Below are 22,612 nucleotides of genomic sequence, written 5' to 3' on the forward strand. Positions count from 1 at the left end.
TTTTACCGGCCTAGTCCCTGCATAAAGCGCACCACACAGCCTCAAATCAATGTGAACCTGGAAGCAACCCTGGAGGGGAAAGGCGACCGGAGCGTGGTGCTGATCACATCACCTCCAAAATGTCCGAGATCGAGAATATGTAGTGGGGGTGTGAGGCCCTACCCTCACATACCTGAGATGTGCTTTCAAAGCATGGTGTTGTATGCAAAGGGAACCTTACCTTTGACCTTACCTAATATGAATTTTTTTTTGCTGCAGAGTCTATATATAGATTGTTTTCCTTAGCTTCATTCTGTGGCAAGTCTTTTTATAGTTAGTTTCTGCATTATTTACGATGACACGAATTTGCGGTTGCATCTATATATAGACGATTTTTTTTGTCGCACTTCTCTTCAACGTCACCGCAGGGAAGGGGCTAATAGTTGTTCAATTACAAATATGGGTTTCATTTAATTGCATATCGACCGGGATTGACCACTTTCTTTTTTCCCAAGTTCTTTACTGCTTTCGTTTGAAAATTTTCTCAAAATTTCGGGAGGGTCTGTAGCCCCATCAGCTCCTCCCTGTGCACACCTGTCGTCCCGAACATCGGGATAGGCGTTGTAGTCGGGATTTTGGAAATGTATCGTCTCGATTGAAAAGCACACCGATAAACATTTCGCCACCAAGCCCTGCTCCCATTGCTCAACCCTACTATCGAAAATGGAATATCGATTTTTGTTTACAATCGCAAGCTCGCTCGCTAGTCGCTCTCGCTACGTGCAAAATTGTTTTCTGTAGTCTGTTCCAGTGTTGCCACATGAAGGGAAATTTCCCTTTTTGAAGGGAAATTTGGAGCTAATTTTAAGTGAAAAGGGAAAAGGGAAATTCGATGAAAAATAGCGAATTTTCAGGGAAATTTTAAGGCAGACTAAACATTAATTATATCAAACATTATAACAGATTCCAGTTTTGAAAATGAGAACTTATTTTTTTTTTTTTATTATTTTGTCGTATACTTTGTTCTGAGAGGAAGGGTGGAATTTGGGTTGACCCACATCTGGCTACCGTTTGGGGATCACAAAAATGTGATTTTCCCCACAAACTTTTGATTGATTGATTGATTTAATTTATTTTACTTCGCGTTTTGTGCCTCTTGGCTAATTTGCGAAGATGAGGATGAGTGATGAAAGGATGAAATTGATGAATGGACATTCACAAACAACCAAGCCCGACCAGGATTCGAACCCGGGACCCTTGGCGTCGCAGCGCGATGTGCTAACCGACCCCACAAACTCTTCATATGTGCGCCTTACTATTTGTGTAGAATATTTTTAATTTTCTTCTGATGGTGTGATGAAGACAAGGGGCATTGGCCTCCCTAAATCCAATCTCTGTTTGTGTGTTTTTTGCTTTTTACTGATGAAAATCTTCAGTTGCCAACTATAATATAGTTTTAGCTTTCATCTCAAAACAAAAAATTTAGCTTGGTTTAGAAATAAAATCTAAATCTTCCAAAAAAACATTTAAAAGTTATTGATTTTATTGTTTATTGATTTGGTTTATTTTACTTCGCTTTTCTGCCACTTTTGGCTAATTGCAAAGATGGGGATGAGTAATGATATGATGAAATTTATGAATGGACACTCACAAACAGCCATGCCCAGGCCGGGATTCGAACCCGGTAACCCTGGCGTCGTAGCTTTTAAAAGTTAAATTGATTAACATTTTATACATACATACGAACATGGGTCAACGATAATATTTAATTATTATTATTATTATTAATAATAATAATAATAATTCTTTAGATGAAGGGAAAAAATGGGCGAAAAAGGGAAATTTTACCCCTTGGAAAGGGAAATTGTGCTTACAGATTGTGGCAACACTGGTCTGTTCTCGTTCTGTTCTGTAATGTGTTTACTTCTGTAATGTTTTCTAAAATAGTAACAATTTTCAAGGAGAAACTAACAGCTTAGCATATAATTATAACAATAATCAGAGTAAAAATGAGTAGCCAATCTTTGTAGTGTAAGCTGTAAGTAGTATACATAACAATAAGTAGTAAGTGTGATGGACCGAACCCGGTACTCGGACGATTGACATGGAAAATTATACATTTCTGAACATGGTAGTCTGCTTGCAAACACGTTAACGGGTATTGTAGCAATGTGCGAAAAGGACTATAGATATGGAAAAGAACGCGGTAACAGTTTCATACATCCGAGACACATTTCTTCAATTTTACACAAGAAACTACTTACGGAAATGAGTTTCTCCAAGGTTTACAACTTTCGTCGAGGTATTTTCTTTCATTGTGGAATATATTTAACCGGGAAATCATGTATTTTTCAAGATAAATATCTCACCGATGCACAATTGCCATTGCTTTCATCTGCTTGCCCTACGACAACCGGATGCTGTGTTCGTTTGATGACGTAAGCCCCTGTCTGTTTCAAACCCCCCTTTTTGTACTATGCTTGCCTAACGTAACCAAACCTAACCTAACCTAACCTTATCGGAAATGGTTCGTGGGGCTATCCGTGAGTGGTTTGTGGGACTATCCGTGTATGGTTCGTGGGGCTATCCATCAGCTACCCGTGCATAATTATAATTTCCACAGGTGACGAACATGATAGTAGGTATTTTTTGGCGAAGAAGGTTGAAACACTGCATACCCACAATGTGAGTCATATTGTGTGTTCCGGAAGTGAAAAAAGGAATAAAAAAAAAAGCACTCAGAATGTGAAAAATTGTGTTTGTTTTCATGTAAAAAGCATAATGGCAGCTTGAACTATGTTTCACAATACACAATTGGTAAGTACGAACCATCCAAAACACAAAATATCCAATTTTAATGTGTCTCTGATCTATGAAACTGGTACCAAGAACATAATGGCTTTACTCTAGCAATGAATGTAAAATCAGTTCACGTAAACGAAACACATTGTATTCGTAAACAACTTACGTTAAGGTAAGAAGTATAAAACGCTCCACAGTCAAAATACTATGCCAAAGAAGTTGAAATAAATAACTACCAATGAAATATCAAAGGATGTACCGTTCATATTACAAGCAACACAACTATGTTTGTAATCATGTAATAATGACATTTTTTGAGATGGCATGTTATGATTTATTCAAGGTCAGAGATCATATTATGTGTATTTGATTATCAAATAATTCCAAACATAGTTGTGCTCTTTGATGAGAGCACTATCAACTCATTGACACAACACTTGATTTATAGTAAATAAAGGAAATGTCTTCAATCATTTTTTTACAAGTTCATCTCCATCTAACTCGGAAAGAAGTCATATGTATAGGGTGACCAGACACATACATTCAAAAAGGAGGACAGGGCATGGCGAAAAACGAGGACACAGACATAAAAAAGAGGACACTGCAAAAAATTGCAGCACATTTGCCATTACCATTATAAATATATAAAATGTGCTTCTTCCAACATATACAGTAGACTCACGATTAACCGAGGGAGTTGTTGGAAAACATCACGCTTCATAACGCACTCCCCTGTTTGTATATGTAGTGAAGTCACCGTCCGCGCTGCACGTGTTCGTTACATTGTCAGTGTATCCGATTGTTACGGTGGTGTTTAAGTCTGTGTAGGCCTATTCTAAGTGGAAAAAGTAATCTTCTCATTTATGTTGTACTAGTAATAAATAATTACTATACAGTTTTAAGTGTTGTTTCGTCATTTACAACCTATTAGCACATTATCTCCGTATTATCCGAGTTTTTCCGTATCCGAGGTAATCTCGATCCCAATTAGCTTGGATAATCGTGAGTCTACTGTAACAACAATCTATTCCTGCCTTGGATACCTATTTTTGCAAAACAATATTGTTCCTATTTATAGTGCTTCTTCTACTTTGTATAGACTAGAGCAACTGTAGGTTGGAATTGATTTTCTGTGGGGTGAGATACCCAACTGAAATCCACCCCTACCAACTGTTACTTGTGGATCTGCCACTGTTTTCCAGTTCCAGGATTCGAACCAGGTGCCCCTTGCATCGTAGCACTGTGTGCTAACCACTCAACCACGGACGCTGGCACTTTGGTATTTCGTAAATATAAATATTACTTAATAATCAAATTTCTCATTACGCGTTTCTGTGTCGCGTATGTATGAATTGAAAAGGAACTGTAGTCTGGGACACGTTGAAAGCTCATTTGGACAAAATGATAGTGGTTGAGCTCGCAGGTGCTCAATGAGCATTGCTAGAATACTTATCATGCCTCAAGTGATATACTTTACATGTAAAATAACACCTGGTTGATCATTATGGGTGGAAGCATTTTACCAAAAAAGGAGTATATTTACCGATTTTTAAAAAAATCTGCCCGGATGCCAGGCAGACGCCTAAAAACGAGGACATGTCCGGATAAAAGAGGACGTCTGGCCACCCTACATATGTACAAATACATATTTCTATAGTGTATAAACTCTCATTAAATTTTGTGAAAATCATAGTCAGGTTTAAAAATTGCACCTTCCTGTGTTTATTAGGCATGTTTCAATTCGGTTGTAAGAAAGTTGCACACATGATTTTAATTGCTGTTTTACTCCATGTTTAATTGCAGGAATACTATGGAAGGATTTCCATAGGTAACATGCAAAGATGGGAAACGAAGGAAGCCAGTTGAATGGTTTAGAGTTAGATGAAAAGCCTGTGGAGGTCACTGATAACTGGACATTGTATTCAGCCTCTGTTGGTGGTGCTAGTCCTCCACTCTCTGTATTTGTTGGTCAGTCTGGAGGACAGTTTCAAGCAAACAATCCATTACAACAATTGGCCAAGGTTAGTAGAGAAGGATGTGTGCAGTTTTACACTTGAGGAATGGTTATTTTGGCAGGAATCAGATGCAGTTGAGTATTGTACAGCTTGACTGAATTTCTACTTCACTGTATGCAAGGCCGTATTAAGATTTGTGGAGGCCCCTGGGCAAAATGTTTTGTGAGGGCCCCCCATTTTTTAATATTTTTTTTTACTAGGAGCTTTATTAGCTCAATATGTTAAACACCAATTTTAAGCAGTTGAAATGGTAGACCTGATTTTAGAATCAGTAGTCATTCACAATCGAACATATCGCAAATAGGTTTTGAAGGGAGAATAGTGCAGTAAAATAAAGTTACAGGACAAAAATTGTATCACTGTAGCAGCAGTAAAATTCTGCATCTAAATGTCTGCAGTATATTATGAAGAGTGAACACCATTACTATTTGGTCTAGGAATTAATTCGTGCGCCTGGACAAGAGATGGCATAACGAGCATATCGTCCCACAGTTCCGTGTATCCACACATGCGTTGAAAACTCCTGTCAGCGCGCATCGTTCGTAGTATAGGGCAATTGATTGACGCGTAAACAACAGCATTTTGTAGTCAACTGAACATGGCGCAGTTCGTGCCAGATAAAGTGTTTTGCGGGGTGTTCTGCTTCATTACTTTAACATGCAGAAAAGTGCTACCGAAAGTCATCGTATTTTGCTGGAAGTGTATGGTGACCATGCGCTAGCTGAGCGAACGTGTCAGAAGTGGTTTGCACGGTTTAGAAGTGGTGATTTCGGCCTGGAAGACCAAGAGCAACCTGGACAGTCAAAAAAATTTGAAGACGAAGAATTGAGAGCATTGCTCGATCAGGATTCGTGTCAAACGCAGGAAGAACTTGCAGAAGCATTAGGCATTGATCAAACAACAGTTTCCAAATGCCTCAAAGCCATGGGAATGATTCAGAGGATGTCACATTGGGTTCCACATGAATTGAAAGACAGAGACGTTGAAAGACGAAAAACCATTTGCGAATTTCTGCTTCAAAGACAGAAAAGAAAGGGTTTTTTGCATCGCATTCTTACTGGCGATGAGAAGTGAATCCATTACGAGAACCTGAAACGAAAAAAGGACTAGGTGAAGCCAGGTGAACCAGGTCCATCACAACCGAAATGAGATATTCACTGTGCAAAGGTTATGCTGTGCATATGGTGGGATATGAAAGGTGTGGTGTACTATGAGCTGCTGCAACCGGGTGAAACTATTAATGGAGAACGTTATTGACGACAATTAATGCGTTTGAAGCAAGCTCTGGCCAGGAAACGACCAGAATGGGAGAACAGACATGATAAACTTATTTTTAAACATGATAACGCTCGCCCACATGTCGCAAAACCGGTCAAAACCTATTTAGAAAATGTCGGATGGGAACTTTTACCCCACACGCCGTATTCACCAGACGTTGCTCCTTCGGACTACTACTTGTTCGATTGCATGAATAACGATTTGATTGGACAGCGGTTCACTTCTTCAGAAGATATCGAACAATGGGTCTCTGACTGGATCGCTTCAAAGAATGAGGACTTCTTTCACCATGGAATCCGTAACTTGCCTGACAGATGGGCGAAAGTGGTGGCTCACGATGGACAATATTTTTCTTAAGGTATTTATGTATTTTGTGTTTGAAGTACAGCTTCAATGTGTGCATAACAACCGCATGAATTAATTCCTAGACCTAAATACAATATGTAATAAATATTAAGGGGGTTCAGACGGAAACAGAGAACTGAGCAGTAGACTATACTTATGTACATAATTTATTATAAATGATATTATTTACAATTAAGAGTAAATATGTCACTACATATGCACGGTCCACCTACTGGACAATTACCGACAGGTTCATTGTGGAAATTGTAGTAACTACACTTTCTTCAAGAAAATTCCCAAAGGCTTAACAATTATAGTAGACACACTTTTCTTGCTTTTTATCCATGGTATAAAGTATACTGAGCTTAAGATATCTACAAACAGATCGACTGAGAGCTGTGCTACAATTGAATCCAGAAGGGTGTAGACATACGACAATATTAAAGTTTTTTTTTATTTTTAAAATACAACTTCTTATGTAATTTTTCACAAGCATAGCCAGCTGGTTAAAATATTTTTTTGGTGGAGGCCCTTCACAGCTTCCTTTTGTTGGGGGCCCTGGGGCAATTGCCCCAGTTGCCCATACGTTAATCCGGTCCTGACTGTATGAATACAAATTTGACTATCTGTACTGGGAACTTGCCTTCTTTCTTGACATAGTGCCTTTAAGTACTTGCTAGCCATAGAAAAATACAATAAAACAAAACAGTTTCTACACTTAGAAAAGATTAGGCTCCACGGTCTTGCAGTTAACCAAACATCCTTGGAGAAGACTGTGGTCATGAATTTAATCCCTCTTCTCTGTCCATATGGGAGGTCCACACACTGCCTCCTTTAGGATATCATTTTAATGAAGAAAGTAGCCAGCAGGCTATAATCCTATTCTTAATTGCACTTTTTTTAGTATATGAACCATTCTCACTACTTTTAAATACATAATAGTGCACTTTTATTTCTGTCATTATTTGATTAACCAGGAGAGGGTAGAGGAGTGGTGTAAAATAAACAAAATCCAATGACAGATTATTATTATTATTATTTTGTATTCTTAACATTTTTTATCATTCTTGGCTTATTGGACATTTTCAGTTCTTTATTACAATTTTTAATTATTTTTTTTAAAAAATAACTGCATTTTGCTCCGAAATATGTGTGTTTTGCTTTTTAATGGTATTTCCTACTGTCAAAATTCTACAACAGAGAATCCATCTTTTAATTTGATCCATGCACAGAAAGGCATCTATTGTAGATTACTGCAGGCACTTAATTGTTTTCCTACTTAGTGCAGTAGTTAAAAGTACCAAACACATCATTTATGAAGAATTCAAGCTTGTACATTATAACTTGACAAGTTTAAAAACAAGACGCTGCAATCCATTGAAAATAGCTGTTGTGCACCTCACACCACATATCCCCACACCCTTCTCCGTGGCGACGTTGGTTTGCAGTGTTGCAACCTGGAGGGAGCGGAATGATCTGAGGATTTTCAACGAAATTTGAAGGTGAAAAGCATGAAATTAGTATCCCCTCACCTACGCTACCTATTGATTACACTAAATTCTAAATACGTTTTGATTTTTTCCCTTTAAACCTTAAATTAATTAAGTTATATTAGGGATATTTCTTACCAGCGTAAGAAATGTATGAAATAAAATTATAGAAAAATGAGAAATATATAAACGATAGAATTGAGCTCACCTTCTAAATGTTTTCCAGTTCTCCTTCTTCAGTTTCACTCTCCCACTCATCCGAGCCTGTGTCTACCGATGAATCTGTGTATGTGTCTGAATTGACTTCACCAAGTCCAATTATCAGTTCATCTACACACTCGTCTATAAGTCCGTCTCTTTCAAAGTAAGAATCTTCAATTTCTTTCACGTGTTCACAACAGTTATCCATTTCTGTACAGAATATTCACTAAATAATTTTCGCAGCAATTCTTTCTTTGCGTCCAGTGAATCCGAAATGCATTCCCTTGCCTTACCCTTGATTTTCCCCCCACACAAGTTCAATGGGATTTAAGTCTGTGTGGTAAGGCAGAAGTTGTATTATGGTGTGCCCCATGTTTCTAAATTTCGTGTCAATCGCATACTCTTTCGCATAAGGTACACTTTGAATTTTTAAGTACCATTGCCTTTCGTTCTTTCTCCACAATGCTTTAACTCTATTCTCCGCATCAATTTCAGTTTCGTTTGCAGGTTTGTCTGTCACTGAGAGCCACTGTACCATGTCGCTTTTAAGTGAAGACATAGATGTCTTTTTATTGATTTGAACGTTGTGATAACTAGCATTATCAACGACAACAATGCTGTTTTCGGGAAGATTAGGTAACAGTTTTTCATCGACTCATTTTGAAAAATTTCTGTCATTCATGTCATCATGATAATCTCCACTCTTCTGCTTTGATTTGAACACTAATAGAGCATTATCAACAAACCCAAGTTCCCCTCCTGCATGGACGATAATAAGACGTGGCCCCTTTCCAATAGCTTCAGTTACCCCTATTTTCTCTTGACTAACATTTTCTCCATCTAAACCCTATATACCTTAAGAGTCAGTGTAAATATTCACTGCTACAATCTAATATGTCATCTTCTCTTATAGCTGTAGTGAGTTTTCGTAATGTTGGAACTACTTTCTTTAGTGTGTAAAATTCGTGGATTTTTCACCTAATTGCACCTTTAGCAAAATCATGTGCTTGTATTTGCTTTTTCCTGGGCTGTTTTCTAGCTGTCAGAGTACAGAAATTCAGATCACCTTTCGCAGACTCCTCTTTTCCTTCTTTTAAAACTTGAGAAACCATCCATTTAGATACTCCCGTGACAGTGCTTGTGGACTCGACAAGATTATACTTAAGTTTATGCAACTCCTTCTGATTTCGCAAATATGTTGCAACATTGTAAACAATTTCACTGGCCTGTCCTCTAAGGGGCTTTCCAGAGCAGATTGTGGATTTCGTTGGACCCGGCATGATTTGATTTTCAGAGACAACAGTCACATAATTTGCCTCACGCACTCACCATTGTTCTCACACGCAAACACACCACTTCAACAGCAGAGAAATGCCTCCGAAAACAAGAACCTCTTCCACACGAATGATGGGGTCAGATGGGGTGAAAATAGTGCATGCAGTTGTGATGTCAAATAAAGAAAGATTGGGTTAAACAACAGTGAAATATTGTTTGCATACTGATATAGATAAGATATAAAAGAGGAGCTTGCATTTCAAAAATATGCAGCCAAGAGCAAAGAGCAAGAACATTTCAATGCTTTAAAAAAAACACAGGCAAGCGTGTTATCAGATTGCCCTCTCATAGTGATTGTTGTAGGATAAACAAAAGAACCCCCACCCCACTCGGCTTAAAAAAACAGGCCACTGCTCGATGTCGCATTCAGAAAATGAAGTCATTTGCCCTGTAGTTTCTGTTTGTTATATATATATGTGCTCGAAAATACTACAGTTTACTATCCACGCATGCCACGCGTTTTCAAAGGCCGAATTAAATAAAATGAACCAGTGATATAATATAAGCCGGCATAATATAAGCATCATGCTACACAGTGAAAGTCGTTTGTCAGATTTGTTTTAGCTTAATTTTGCTGAGTTGGCAGCACTGGTACTCTCAAGGCCAGATCAGCGTGTGGAAGAGTGGTGGGGAGGATGACGTAATAGGAAGTGCTCCGGAGCGATCTACACATATTGGGACTTAATTTGACAGGTTATAACATCTAAAGTTACTCTGTAAGTCATTGTAGAATTTGTAGATTATTTTATAGATCATTTCTTGATAATTTTTAAGTCATAATCATCCTTAGTTTATTGATTACTTATTTCCTTTAAAAAGCTGGTGCACATCTGAACAAGGGCATTTCACCATTCCAACACTTGACATAACTTCCGCAAATCCTTGAGTGTGTTGATCTTGTGGGTGAACAAATGAGAACACACAATTTACTGTACCAGATATATTGAAGTAGCGCAAGTGTTGTTCGAATTAACCCAATTTGAAGGTGCTGAAGAACCATGTTCGCACTAGCTCATGCACACACACTGTGACTCAAATTGTCTTAGTTTATACATATGAATAAACCCTTCACACAGAATAGTTATTATTTGATCCTTTCTTCTCTTTGTTGCAGCGACTTATGATATATAGGCACCCATGCATCGTCAGATACATCAGGACATGGTATAAGAACAGCTGCCTTCATCTTGCAACAGAGGAAGTAAAACCTTTGTCCCAGGCTTTACCTAAACAATCAACTCTGCAGATTTGTTCAGGGCTATACAGTGTATTGAAAGCACTTGTTTTTCTACATGAAAAGGTGGGCATCAAAATGCTTATGTTTTTATTGCAAATTTTGTAATGTTCACTAAAAAAAATAACGAGTATTTCATTACTCTTGCATGTTGCCTGTAATCGATGATTTACAAGCAGCAGAATGATTTCCTGTATTAATAGTGATTGTAATTGAAGTTCTTATATTTTACTTGTCTACTGATTCAGTTAGTGTCATTCTCTTAGAGGTACAGTGTCACCCATAAAACACTTGATACTAATGTTTGATCCAGGAAAGGAGATGTAGTTAATAGAAGTTACTATCCGTGACAAAAATATTGAGCCCTCTGTTTATGTGCTTGTAAAATTGTACTCCGTGGGAGGATAAAGTCAAATATACCTCATTGGAAAGATAGAAGTGTCTACTTGTAGACAAAAGAAAGACTAATTGATTTTAGCTCTGTCTGTCCTCTATTCAAACAAAAATGTTAGTAAAAGTGTAGTTTTTCGTGTTTCTTATGTAAGTCGAATTCAATTGTGTGTAGCTTCTTGCAAACCACTTGTAAAAAATTGAAATTTCTTGTGATTGAAGCTTGTCAGCCATATATAATGTTGCTCTCATTTGTGGAACAGCCACAATTCATGTTTAATAACAGTGTTCCAATCTTGGCAATGGTGAACCCTATGGCGATCAAAGCATATCCAAATCATGAGCATAGAATAAAAATCAAATTTCCATGTCTTTTTTTTTTTTTTTTTTTTTTTTATATTCAGCAAATTTTTTTCATATTCTGCGATTTGAAAACTACAAACAGAACTGTTTTTCTTGACAACCGGCTCGCTTGTTTTCCATCTCGTTGCTACGTTGATGTGCACTTTGTTGCCACACGCCGCCGGCAGCCCTTGAAACTCTGTGTTCAGCCAGCAGCTTTGACATGGAAAGTGAGCTGAAAGTTTTGGTTACAAAGCAAATTGTTGTGCACAGGGAAGCATTGTTCAGATGCTGTAATTGACGAATGCAAATTTTCTTTATCACTCTTGTGTTCTAACCATGAATTATTGCCTGAACTCGCACACATACATAAGATCCCTTACATGCACTTTTTCTTTCCTGTTTTCCTTTGTTATGAAGTTGCTGTACATCCCAGACACGTTATTTTTTTATATACAGAGGAGACAGCGAAGCCTGCAGTCACGGGTTCAAATATTTGGTAAGATATTTATTTTATTGCCTTCATCAAATCGTGCTCATCGTTGCACTTACTCTATTTAAATGAGTGACATAAAATTATACGGAGAAAATGACGTTCATATAAAGATTGGATATAAAGCTAGAAAATGTAACAAAACTAAAGTATACAAAGAAAATGTATTTCATTCATAATATGACAAATTGTTTATTCATTATTTTACACTGCCGCAATGTTTTGGATCGGATCAACAGAACGCACTTCCAGCATTCCCACACGTAGACCATGTAGCTGTAGTGAGGCACACTAAAGCTAATTGGGACTGGACCTACAGTTTAAAGTGGAATCCAAACCACTGTGTGCCTCCACCAGGAATCGAACCTGGGACCTCTTGATTACAAGGCTACAATGCTACCACTGCGCCATGGGGGAGGCCCGAATAGATACTTGAAGCTTTCCAATGAGGTGTATTTTACTTTTTTTTATCTACGGAGAACAATTTTACAAGCACGTAAACAGATGGCTCAATATTTTTGTCACGGATATTAAGTGTTCAAGAGAGAGAGAGAGAGAGAAAGAGAAAGAACCACAGTAATTTTTATTATCTTATTGTTATTATCTTGGATTTGTGAACCTTAGTTTCAATACTTTATTTTTACATTCACTGCAACAAACATTTTGTAATGTTTCATGTTTTTACGTACAATGTAGTTGGCTTTTCTCTTTTTTTTTCATAGAATGATGAGTAATAAGCACATTACTTCGCAGAATAATATATTCTTGAAAGTCTCTTGCAAACACATTTTTATTTTATTGAACCCTTGTTTTATTTATCTAAAAAAGTAATAACTATAAAGCCACTGTGCATAAAACAGAAGGGAAGCATCAGTACTGATGCAACTACTTGCAATTATTATTGTCAATAATTAGTCATAGTCAGTGGCAGGGATTAGGAGGGGCATGGGCGAAAAGTGCCCCCCACTTTTTGTCATTTTTGCCCCTGCACTATGCTAGACCTTATCTACCTAGGGAAAGTAAATTGTCCTTGCCCCCCCCCTTTTTCTGCCCAGTTTTGGAACCCAATTGCTGCCACTGCTCACAGTTGTGTGTGTTATAGGACATGTATATTTTGTATTCGTTTTGGTATGGGTTCTGATACAGTAAAGCAATATTAACTTACCAAAATCTCAATCAAAATCAATTTGCTATCAGAGCATGAAGATGCAAGAATAGAAATAAAGAATGTGGTAATGGGTACTTCCACATCTGAAGACTGAATGTAATGTATGTGACAGACATGGGCACTGTCTCCAGGAACCTGTACTGCATAAAGCTGCTACAGAGGTTTTTGACTGGTTAAGAAATTCCCAAACTCAGTGGCGTATACTGGGTACAAAATCTGGGCTACCTCACTATATCATAATGTTCGAATGGACAAAAGGTTTGATTGTGGGGAGGGGAATGGTTTCTTGTTGGTTTCTCGGGATTTTGAAATATTGTGAAATATTTATGTAGGCCTAGACGCGAGAATAAAATATATAACAAACTTCTTACCTTGTATATTTCTTTTGGAGTGCCTGAGACCTACATATCTTCACAAGTTGTAGTTTTGGGACTCCTCGTTGGCATAGTGGCAATGTCATCGCCTTGAAGCAAAGGGGTCCCGAAATCGATAACCGGTGGAGGCACATAGTGGTTCGGGTCCCATATTAATCTTTAGGACCAGCCCTCTCTCTGTCCACAAAGTTGGCTAAAATCGAAAATTCAACAGCGGATTTGAAGCTTATCCTCAATCGTAAGCTGCCGCCCCCCGTGGTGGAGTGGTTAGCACATTGCACTACAACGCCAGAGGTTCCGGGTTCGAATCAAAGCCTGGGCATGGATGTTCGTGAGTGTCCATTCATCAATTTCATCATATCATCACTCATTCCCATTGCAAATTAGCCAAAAGTAGCACAAAAAACAAAGTAAAATGAAGCAAATCAATGAATCATACGTAAGCCAAGTAAATTGCTTGTTAATTATGTCATTCATTTAGTTCACTACACAACACAGCACCTATCATTCACAAAAATATAATCCACGCACTCACTCCTCACACTACACAGCGACCTGCCTTGAAAGAAAAAAAAGTTTGGTGCACCAAGGAAATGAACCCAACGTGATTCTGCTTGAAGTACAGAACAAGAGTACCTGACAGCTGACACTGTCCTTTGTCAGTTTGGTTATTTTTAGGTGCGGTCATAAGCATAAACCATAAACAGACAGTCAGCAAACTCCAGAACTTCCCCTCACCCCCGCATCTACTCTTGTCCTTTGAAGACAAGGAATATCTTTGAAGAGGTCAGGGGCCTGTCCCTTTTTCTCCTAATTGTCTGCAAGTGGTGTGTTTGGCCCAGAGGGAGAAATTTCCTGTCATAAACAAACCCTTTCCTTGCTCCAAAATTCCCCATTCCTGTGAAGATTTCACGCTGGGAACAGGGGGTTTGCAACACTGATGGGATTCATGCTAGAAGACTGCCATCCTAAACTCACCGGACTCCTTGCGTGCTTTAAGAAAGCGAGCAAGATTGTCAACTCATAAGAAATCAGTGTATCAACTTGTAAGAAACAAGTGTGCCAACTCCTGAAACGCCATCATCTTCTTATTGAAATGAACAATTTTGTGCATATTTTCCGATCGATTTTTTCTCATCTTCGGAGCCTGGGCTTCGCAGATAGCCTAGAGAACCCAGAATATACACCTCTGCCCAAAAGTCATATATGAAGGCCCACTGTATGTTCCTGTAGTAATGATTAGGCATGTGTCACCAATGACCAAAAATACTATTAAACAGTATTTAAAGATACTGTATAGCAAATTCGTAACATTCATTTTTCATAGTTATTATGAGAGACACAGAAGACTCAATGTTTTGACATTTTTTCATGTTAATTTGGTATTATCAACTTATTTATTTTTAAATTTTGTATTGAAATGAAACCAAACACAACTTTTGGATTATATTTTTACAGTGTACTGTTTATTTATTTTTCACTTGATTTTGTTTTTTTTCTCCTTGGCAGGCACAAGTATCCCACAACAATGTATGCAGAGCTGCAATTTATATAGCAACTGATGGTACATGGAAACTGGGTGGATTTGAGTTTTTATGTAGGTAAGCATTCAGATGGTAACATATAAAACTTACTTTATTAAAGATGCTATTAAAAGGCTAAAGAATAACAAAGCACCTGGCATTGATTTAATACCAGCTGAGTTAATTTAATATGTCAAATTCATAAATTAATTTGTTTAATAAGGAATAAAGAAGAAATCCCTCAACAGTGGAAAGAATCCATAATTGTTCCTGTGTTTAAAAAAGGTGATAAAATGAACTGCAATAATTACCGTGGAATTTCTCTACTCTCAACAACATACAAAATATTGTCTAACATTCTTTTAACAAGACTAACACCATATGCTAATGAAATTATAGGTGATTATCAATGTGGATTTAAACGTAACAGATCAAATTTTTCACATCAGACAGACACTTGAAAAAAAGTGGGAATATAATCAAAATGTCCATCAGCTATTCATTGATTTCAAAAAAGCATATGATTCGGTCAAAAGAGATAAATTGTATAATATATTAGTAGAGTTTGGAATACCTAAGAAGCTTGTTAGTATGATAGAAATATGCACCAGTGAAACAGAAAGTAAAATTCGTGTGGGTATTAATATGTCTGACAAATTTACAATTCATGATGGGTTAAAACAAGGAGATGCATTATCTCCATTGCTCTTTAATTTTGCCTTAGAATATGCTGTAAGGAAGGTAAAAGAACTAAAGAAGGACTAAAATTAAATGGTGTGACTCAGTTAGCATATGCGGATGATGTAGACTTACTGGGGGATGATGTGAATACAATTAAGAATAATGCTAAAATATTTTTCAAAACTGCTAAAGAGATAGGTTTGGAAGTTAACAAAGAGAAAACTAAATATATGCTTACAGGCCGAAACCAAGTGTTAGGTAATAATCAAAATCTAATTATTGATAACAACTCGTTTGAACCAGTTTCCAAATTCAAATACTTAGGAGTAATATTAACAAATGAAAATTATATTAAAGAGGAAATAAAAAGTAGGCTTAATTCAGGAAATGCATGTTACTTCTCTCTTCATAAACTTTTGTCTTCTCGTTTAATATCTAAGAAACTAAAAGTTAAAATATACAAAACAGTAATTTTGCCTGTAGTATTATATGGATGTGAAACTTGGTCCCTTACATTGAAAGAGGAACATAAATTGAGAGTATTTGAAAATAAGATCCTTAGGAAAATCTTTGGACCTAAAAGGTATGAGGAGACAGGTGAGTGGAGAAGGTTACATAATTTAGAACTACATAATTTATATTCATGTCCAGATATTATTAGAATAATTAAATCAAGAAGACTTAGGTGGGCAGGCCATGTGGCACGAATGGGAGAGGAAAGAGGAGTTTACAGGATTCTTGTTGGGAAACCTGATGGTAAGAGACCTGTAGGAAGGCCAAGATGAAGATGGAGGGACAACGTTGAGATGGACCTAAGGGAAATCGGTAGGGATGGTAAAGAGTATATAGATCTTGCTCAAGATAGGGAAAGATGGAAGGCCTGTGTTGCTGCAGCCATGAACCTTCGGGTTTAAGAAGGCTAGAGAGTTAGTTAGTTAGTTATGTAAGATGGTTTACTTCATGTACACTCAAAATCGAATGAAACGCCCCCCCCCCCCTTACGGTTATGCAACCCGGAATTTTATATCATCTAGTTTCGCCAGGAATAGCAGCTCGCGAGAAGCGTAGTGTTTCCAACTCTTGAATCTAGCCACGCGACCGGGTGGAGATCTTGCTTTCCTCTTGATTTGATTTTAACGGACAAGAAGTTTATTTTGAGAATGTCTCTGGTAATAATAACAAGTGTTATTAACATTTATGCTTGAGTTTTTTATTATTCTTTTACCACTTCCGAACGAATATGTGAAAATTTTTTTTTTCCTTTTGCAATAACGCTTTCGGCATTTTTCCTTCAGAGTTATTCTTTTTGTTTTTAAATTTTTGGCGACATCTGATTTGGAAAAAGTTCCACGAAGTTTGTTTTAAGTGTAAATGCATCTGGACATACAGTGTAGAGTGGGATTCGAACAACAAATATGAGCTTCCGTCGCGAATCGAACCAGCGCTCCTTTCATTAGGTTTTCTTTCCACGTTTATTAAAATTTGCTTCCTTCAGCCTACTTCCGATTGTCGTATATTTCAATTCGTATTCCCGTTTTTTTTTCATTTGCATTGTTCGAGCCGTGATAACTTTCTCTCTTAATCTGGTTATTCGAATACTTTTATACTTATTTTTTTTTCCTTTTCTCGATTTTCCCTTCGCACTCATTACAGATTTCGGTATCGCGCTTTTCCATATTTTCAGTAATTTAATTCTTTGACTATTTTTAATTTGCCCTTAGTCCGAATCAAGAAAATATGTTAGGAAATGTTTCCCGTGTAAATCTTATTGTATGGTGGTGTAAAATTGATGCCAGCTTTTTCTTGCGATAAGGGTTTTGAAAGTGCAAGGGTCTCATTTATTAACCATGGTGGGAAGGGGGGGGGGGGGGCGGAGGGGTGCCAGAAACCTTCCAGTCGGAATATGCCTAAAACGAAAAGTATAGATCGACCACAACGAAAAAAATCCTTGGGACGAAAAGTACCCGCGCAGATCTCCCTTCTTCCCTTCAGTTCGGGCCATAAGGAAGCATGGTCCACTCTCCCCCGCCCCTCCTCGCGGGTGGTACGGTGCACAGGAGTCGTGAGTCAAGCGCAGGTTGTTTTGCTTGTGGTTCCACTATTCCATCAGCAGTTGGGTGCTGAGAAGGCTATGCTATCTGCGAGTGAGGGGGAGGGGGTGACGAGCAACACTGCCACAGAGAGTCGCTGTAAATGATTTCATTGTCTGTGCTGGGTGAAACCGGTTCTTGGTGCTCCTACACTTTTCCGATACATTTCTGCCAGCCTTTCTAGCGAAGCGAGGTCATATGTTCCAGATTCGAACTCTGGTCAGGCATGAATGTATCACTGAGTTTGTCCCGTCACAATTTTATAAATTGATAATTCATCCGTATTATCGCGATTAACTCAAGAGGCAGAAGAGTGATGTAAAATAACCGAAATAGAAATTGATGCATTTGTGCCTGGTGCTAGTGTAACGACGAAGTTAACTCTTTATAAATGATGAAATAGGTAGCCCCTTGCGCTCAAATACACTTATACCTTGGCACAAAAAACAAAAATCCAACTTATCGCTGATCTCTTACTACATTTGGAATACAGCCAAGAGCGATGTAAAGTAATGCAATTACATTGTGAATGTTTCACATCCTATAGTATTTCTTTTTCTCGTGGAGGGGGGCGGGGGTTCATTCATTACAAATATCTAGGAATGGATTTAGCAGCAATCCGTGATATACTTAAATATCATAACATGCTGCGTAGCCAGGGTTCTTTGGTCCTAGCCTCTGATAATGAGTTTTTCTTTTTCGTTGTTTCTTCAATCTTCATCAATTTCCCTGAAGCATCATTCATCCTCTGTCGCCATTGGCTATATGTAAAAGTTGACGTAAAATTAGTAAATTTTGAAAAGAAAACACAAGGATCTGCTTTTCTCATAGCTCGCCAAACATGCACATTTCTGTATTTTATGCTTTCAGCGCTATCATTATTCTTGGCAGGCAATGGAATTGAAGCAACTCTCACAACTAACGTAAACTACATATCACTCAGGCATGACAATTCTTGCGGGCAAAGTGGATTTTTTTTGTAATGGCACATGGTAGCGCAATAACTATCTTCTGGCCTAGGTTTAAATCCGTACTTTTTATTCCAGTTGAGTGATTGACTCACAATTTTGCCATTGAAGGTTTGGGTTGTATTTGGGTTATACGTATTGTGTTTTTGGTGCGCTAGGAAAAAGCAATCCCAAAGGTTCGCACTGAACAGAAAATTGTGTGCTTTTCCTCTCTCTCTCTCTCTCTCTTCCAACTCCGTCTCTCTCTCTCACCCCAAGTCCCCACTATTTAGGTTAACTGTTGTTAGAAACATATTTTCCGAAGAATATCCACATTGAAAATAATATTCCCCAATTCTTTTGATAGGGCATTTCTATTGCTCCGAACGAATTATCTCCGTAAGAGGACTAGGGCCTCCCCGATGGCGCAATCGTAGTCGTCACCTTTAATCAAGGGGTCCCGGGTTCGATACCCGGTAGAGGAAAATAGTGGTTCGGAACCCACTATAAACTGTAGGTCCAGTCCCAATTAGCCTTTCTGTGCACAAAGTGGACTTAAAAAACAACAATTCAATTCAATTCAATTGAATTATCTTATCAATATTTTTAAATCTGCATGCACCTGCTTAATTGAATAGATTATACATTTATATTCATTGCGGGCAGAAATGTGCGAGAAAACAATGCATTTTTTTCAGGGAATGTATGAGTCAATAATAATGTATATTTTACGGTATATACTCTTTTATATTGCATTGATTCAATAGTATCCTTATTTCCTAAAGCAAGCGTGAGTTTCTTTGCACACACCATGCAGGCCCTGCTTGACGTAAATCTCAGATGCAGTAACTTCACGGTTGCCTTTTGCCACCACGCTTTGGCTTTAATTCGAGCCCCGGTGGGTACTTCGTTCGAGATCTTGCAGCAGTTTTACTCGTATCTATGCCTTGAGCATGCCACTTGCAACGGAACCAATAAAATGAAACTTTCTGCACCGGAATGGGCGTGAAACTCTACATGCACCAATGATAAGGTGTTTTCAAGAGGCATGTGCCACGTGCAGCATGTCCCTTCGGTCCGAATGTTCCTTTACGATATCATTTCATCATGCCTTACTTTCGGAATTTATAAGAGAGAAGATAGTCCGCATGTTCTTGCGGCGGATCTGCTGCACTACAGATTGCTACGACCCTTGGTGTGGACGATTCTTGCGTCAGGCGTTGGATTCGGTGTTACGAGGAAGAAGGGGACCAAGGAATGAAGTGAAGACCCAACAAAGGCCGGCCGAGGAAGGCAACCAGGGAAGAAGATGCAGGCATCATTGAGATGAGCGAGTGCAATCCCTTCATGGCTACAACGAAGATTCGCCAAGAGTTGAAACTGGAGTGCCATGCTGCAACAGTTCGGCACCGTCGAGCGGCAAAGAAAGAAGCAATGATGCATTTCCATCACGAAGCACGGATCAGTTTTCTTTACAATATTTACCAGCTCCTCAAGAATTTTGGCAGAACGTAATTTTGAGCGACGAGAAAGTATTTTCGTCTGACGAAAATGGTCAGGTTTATGTTTAGAGGCGCAACAACACTCGCTACGGCCCCGAGAACATTTCTACCCATGCTAGGAGTGGCAGGATATCCGTGGCGGTGTGGGGATGGATCAGTTCGTCTGGAGTAGGTGGATTGGTGGAAGTGTCCTCGAGAATGAATTCACAGGAATACATCGCAGTGCTGGAAAACCACACGCTTCCCAGCATGCGAGAGAGACACCTTGAAGATGAGGTTTCGCAAGTGACTTTCGATCAAGACAACAGCAGCGTCCATACATCGAAAGCGAACACCACCTGGTTTAATCAGCCCCCAGGAATTTCAAGAGTAGATTGGCCAGCGAAGTCTCCCAATCGAAAACATTTTCACGTGTTTGATGTTTGGGAGAGTTTAAGGAGAAGACCAAACATCTGCTCGTGAAATCCTTGCCTCGTCGACTAGATGCAGTGCTTGAATCCAACGGCGGGTGGACACAGTATTGAAACCCCGCACGGTTTAACCGATGTTCTTTGCTACATCCCAGAACAAACTAATTGCACACATCTCCATATGCAACTTATGTTTCCAATTCTTTTTTATTGATACCTTGGTGCTCAATGTTACTTTTTCACACACCTGCACCATTATATTATATTCTATAATATTAATATTCACATTATTGACAGATATGATTCACATGAAATTCAAATGCGCAGCACACATGCACCCATTCCTAACACTTAACTATTAGTTACATTACACCTATCACGTTGTCACAGTTCTAAATCAGTGGTGCCCAGGGGGAGGGGCATTATGGCGCAGACTGTGATGGAAATTTGACTGAGTAAACAGGGAACAAGTTTAATTACGTTATCAATTAGCCATTGCTGTTATACAAATAGTAATTTGTAGATTGTCAGGGGAATTGTTACGGGTAATAAGTAATATTGGTTGGGGGGGGGGGGCGATATCCAACTCTTACATATTAGGCCTTAGATTGATAGGGAAATTATGGTGGGCGATTAATGAAGTTAGTGGGATTTTCAGGTAGCTGGATTGATAATTATTTTGGGGGGCAGGGAATCCCAACTCTTGTGTATTACTATTACGTCTTACATTGCTTTTTTGGAGGGAGCAATATCAACAGGAAGTCTAAAATTGGCATGGAAATTTTGTTGGGAAGATTGAGTATTAAATTTGAGGTGGAGGGGAGGGGAATGAAGTTTTGATACAGTGTTATGTCTTAGATTGTGAAGGGACTCGAACCCGGAACATTCGGTGTCTGGATCGTTAGTCCATCACTAACCGCGCTTGGCCGCAGAGAAGGTTCTCTTTGGTGGCCAAGCGCGTTAAATGGTCCACTTCCGATACCACGAAATTTCCGGGTTCAAGTCACGGCTTCAGTATTGGTATCATGGTGTCAATTTAATCTAATCGTCACTCATCCTCATTAGCCGAAAGTGGCAGAAGAGCGACTTAAAATAACAAGAGGTATAAAAAGAACTTTAACCCTCTAGTAATTTCTGATCAATAGATGCGTATTAGCTTTGATTGTTGACTCTTTAATGATAAGCTTACGATTATTATTGTTAATATGGATTGCCATCCATCAACAGAAGGACGGACCAATCGATCATTTAATTCATGTCGTTTTTTTGGTATTTGTTGTCCCTTCGGATCAGCTTCGAAACCTAAGGAAATGATTAGATGTCTGTCTGAAGTTAGTGACAATGGTTCTTTAATTTCCCGTCGCTCTTTCAGCCGGCGCGGGAACCACCTTTATGGCATTGATCCTCTGTTGCCGCGTTTACCTAAGAAGGAACTCGTGGCCAAACAACGAATTAGGTCTACCGCTTGGGCAAGAAGCAGCAACTTCACAAAGCCCTCTTCTCCGAAGCAGCCAGCCGGGAAACAGAATTTTGTCAAAATAACCCTTCTGCTCTGTGAATGAACACCGGTTCTAACAGCGTTTCTATACTTAATTGGACATTATCCATTGTTTTTCTTTTTGATTGACTATATATTCTATCTATATATTTCGAGACATATCAAGAGATCACCTCTTCTCTCATCTTCAGGCGATCAATTTTTGCTATGTCTGTATTGTGATTGGAACTATGACAGTCCGTGATTTTTTCCAAATCCGGTCCGCTAAGCAACCAGTCTTAGATGCCCATTCGAAATCGACAGCTATAGAGCAAAATATGTTTGAAGTGAAGAGTCTTATTGAATGAAACATAGCTCGACTCACCCTCACATTTGAATTTTTGTTAGATAACTTGTTTGCACTTCGTATAGAAAGCACCACGAGACTGAAAATTCACACTATGTGGCATGGCAAATAGACCTTATTCCAGCTTCGCAGAAAGTTCGATGTAGTTGTCAGTCATTAAGTTCAACGC

The 22,612-nt window shown here is 38.5% G+C and overlaps 1 protein-coding gene across 5 annotated transcripts in view; it reads left to right on the plus strand.

Moving 5' to 3' along the window:
• The first annotated feature begins 761 nt into the window (after positions 1–761).
• The window catches only part of LOC145990997 (protein-associating with the carboxyl-terminal domain of ezrin-like), a 59,199-nt gene continuing 37,348 nt past the window's right edge, over positions 762–22,612 (plus strand). For 2 of the 5 annotated variants that reach the window (XM_083126643.1, XM_083126647.1), the window contains exons 1-4: positions 1,877–2,017; positions 4,585–4,802; positions 10,560–10,745; positions 14,956–15,047. In XM_083126643.1, coding sequence (XP_082982769.1) covers positions 4,623–4,802; positions 10,560–10,745; positions 14,956–15,047 — 458 coding nt within the window. In that variant the 5' untranslated portion in view covers positions 1,877–2,017; positions 4,585–4,622. Of the gene's footprint in view, positions 780–1,870; positions 2,018–4,584; positions 4,803–10,559; positions 10,746–14,955; positions 15,048–22,612 lie in introns of those variants that run through there. The other 3 variants (XM_083126645.1, XM_083126644.1, XM_083126646.1) reach the window with 3 other exon arrangements.

This window comes from Lepisma saccharinum, chromosome 8 (genome assembly GCF_977018435.1).
Source record: "Lepisma saccharinum chromosome 8, izLepSacc3.1, whole genome shotgun sequence".
NCBI lineage: Eukaryota > Metazoa > Arthropoda > Insecta > Zygentoma > Lepismatidae > Lepisma > Lepisma saccharinum.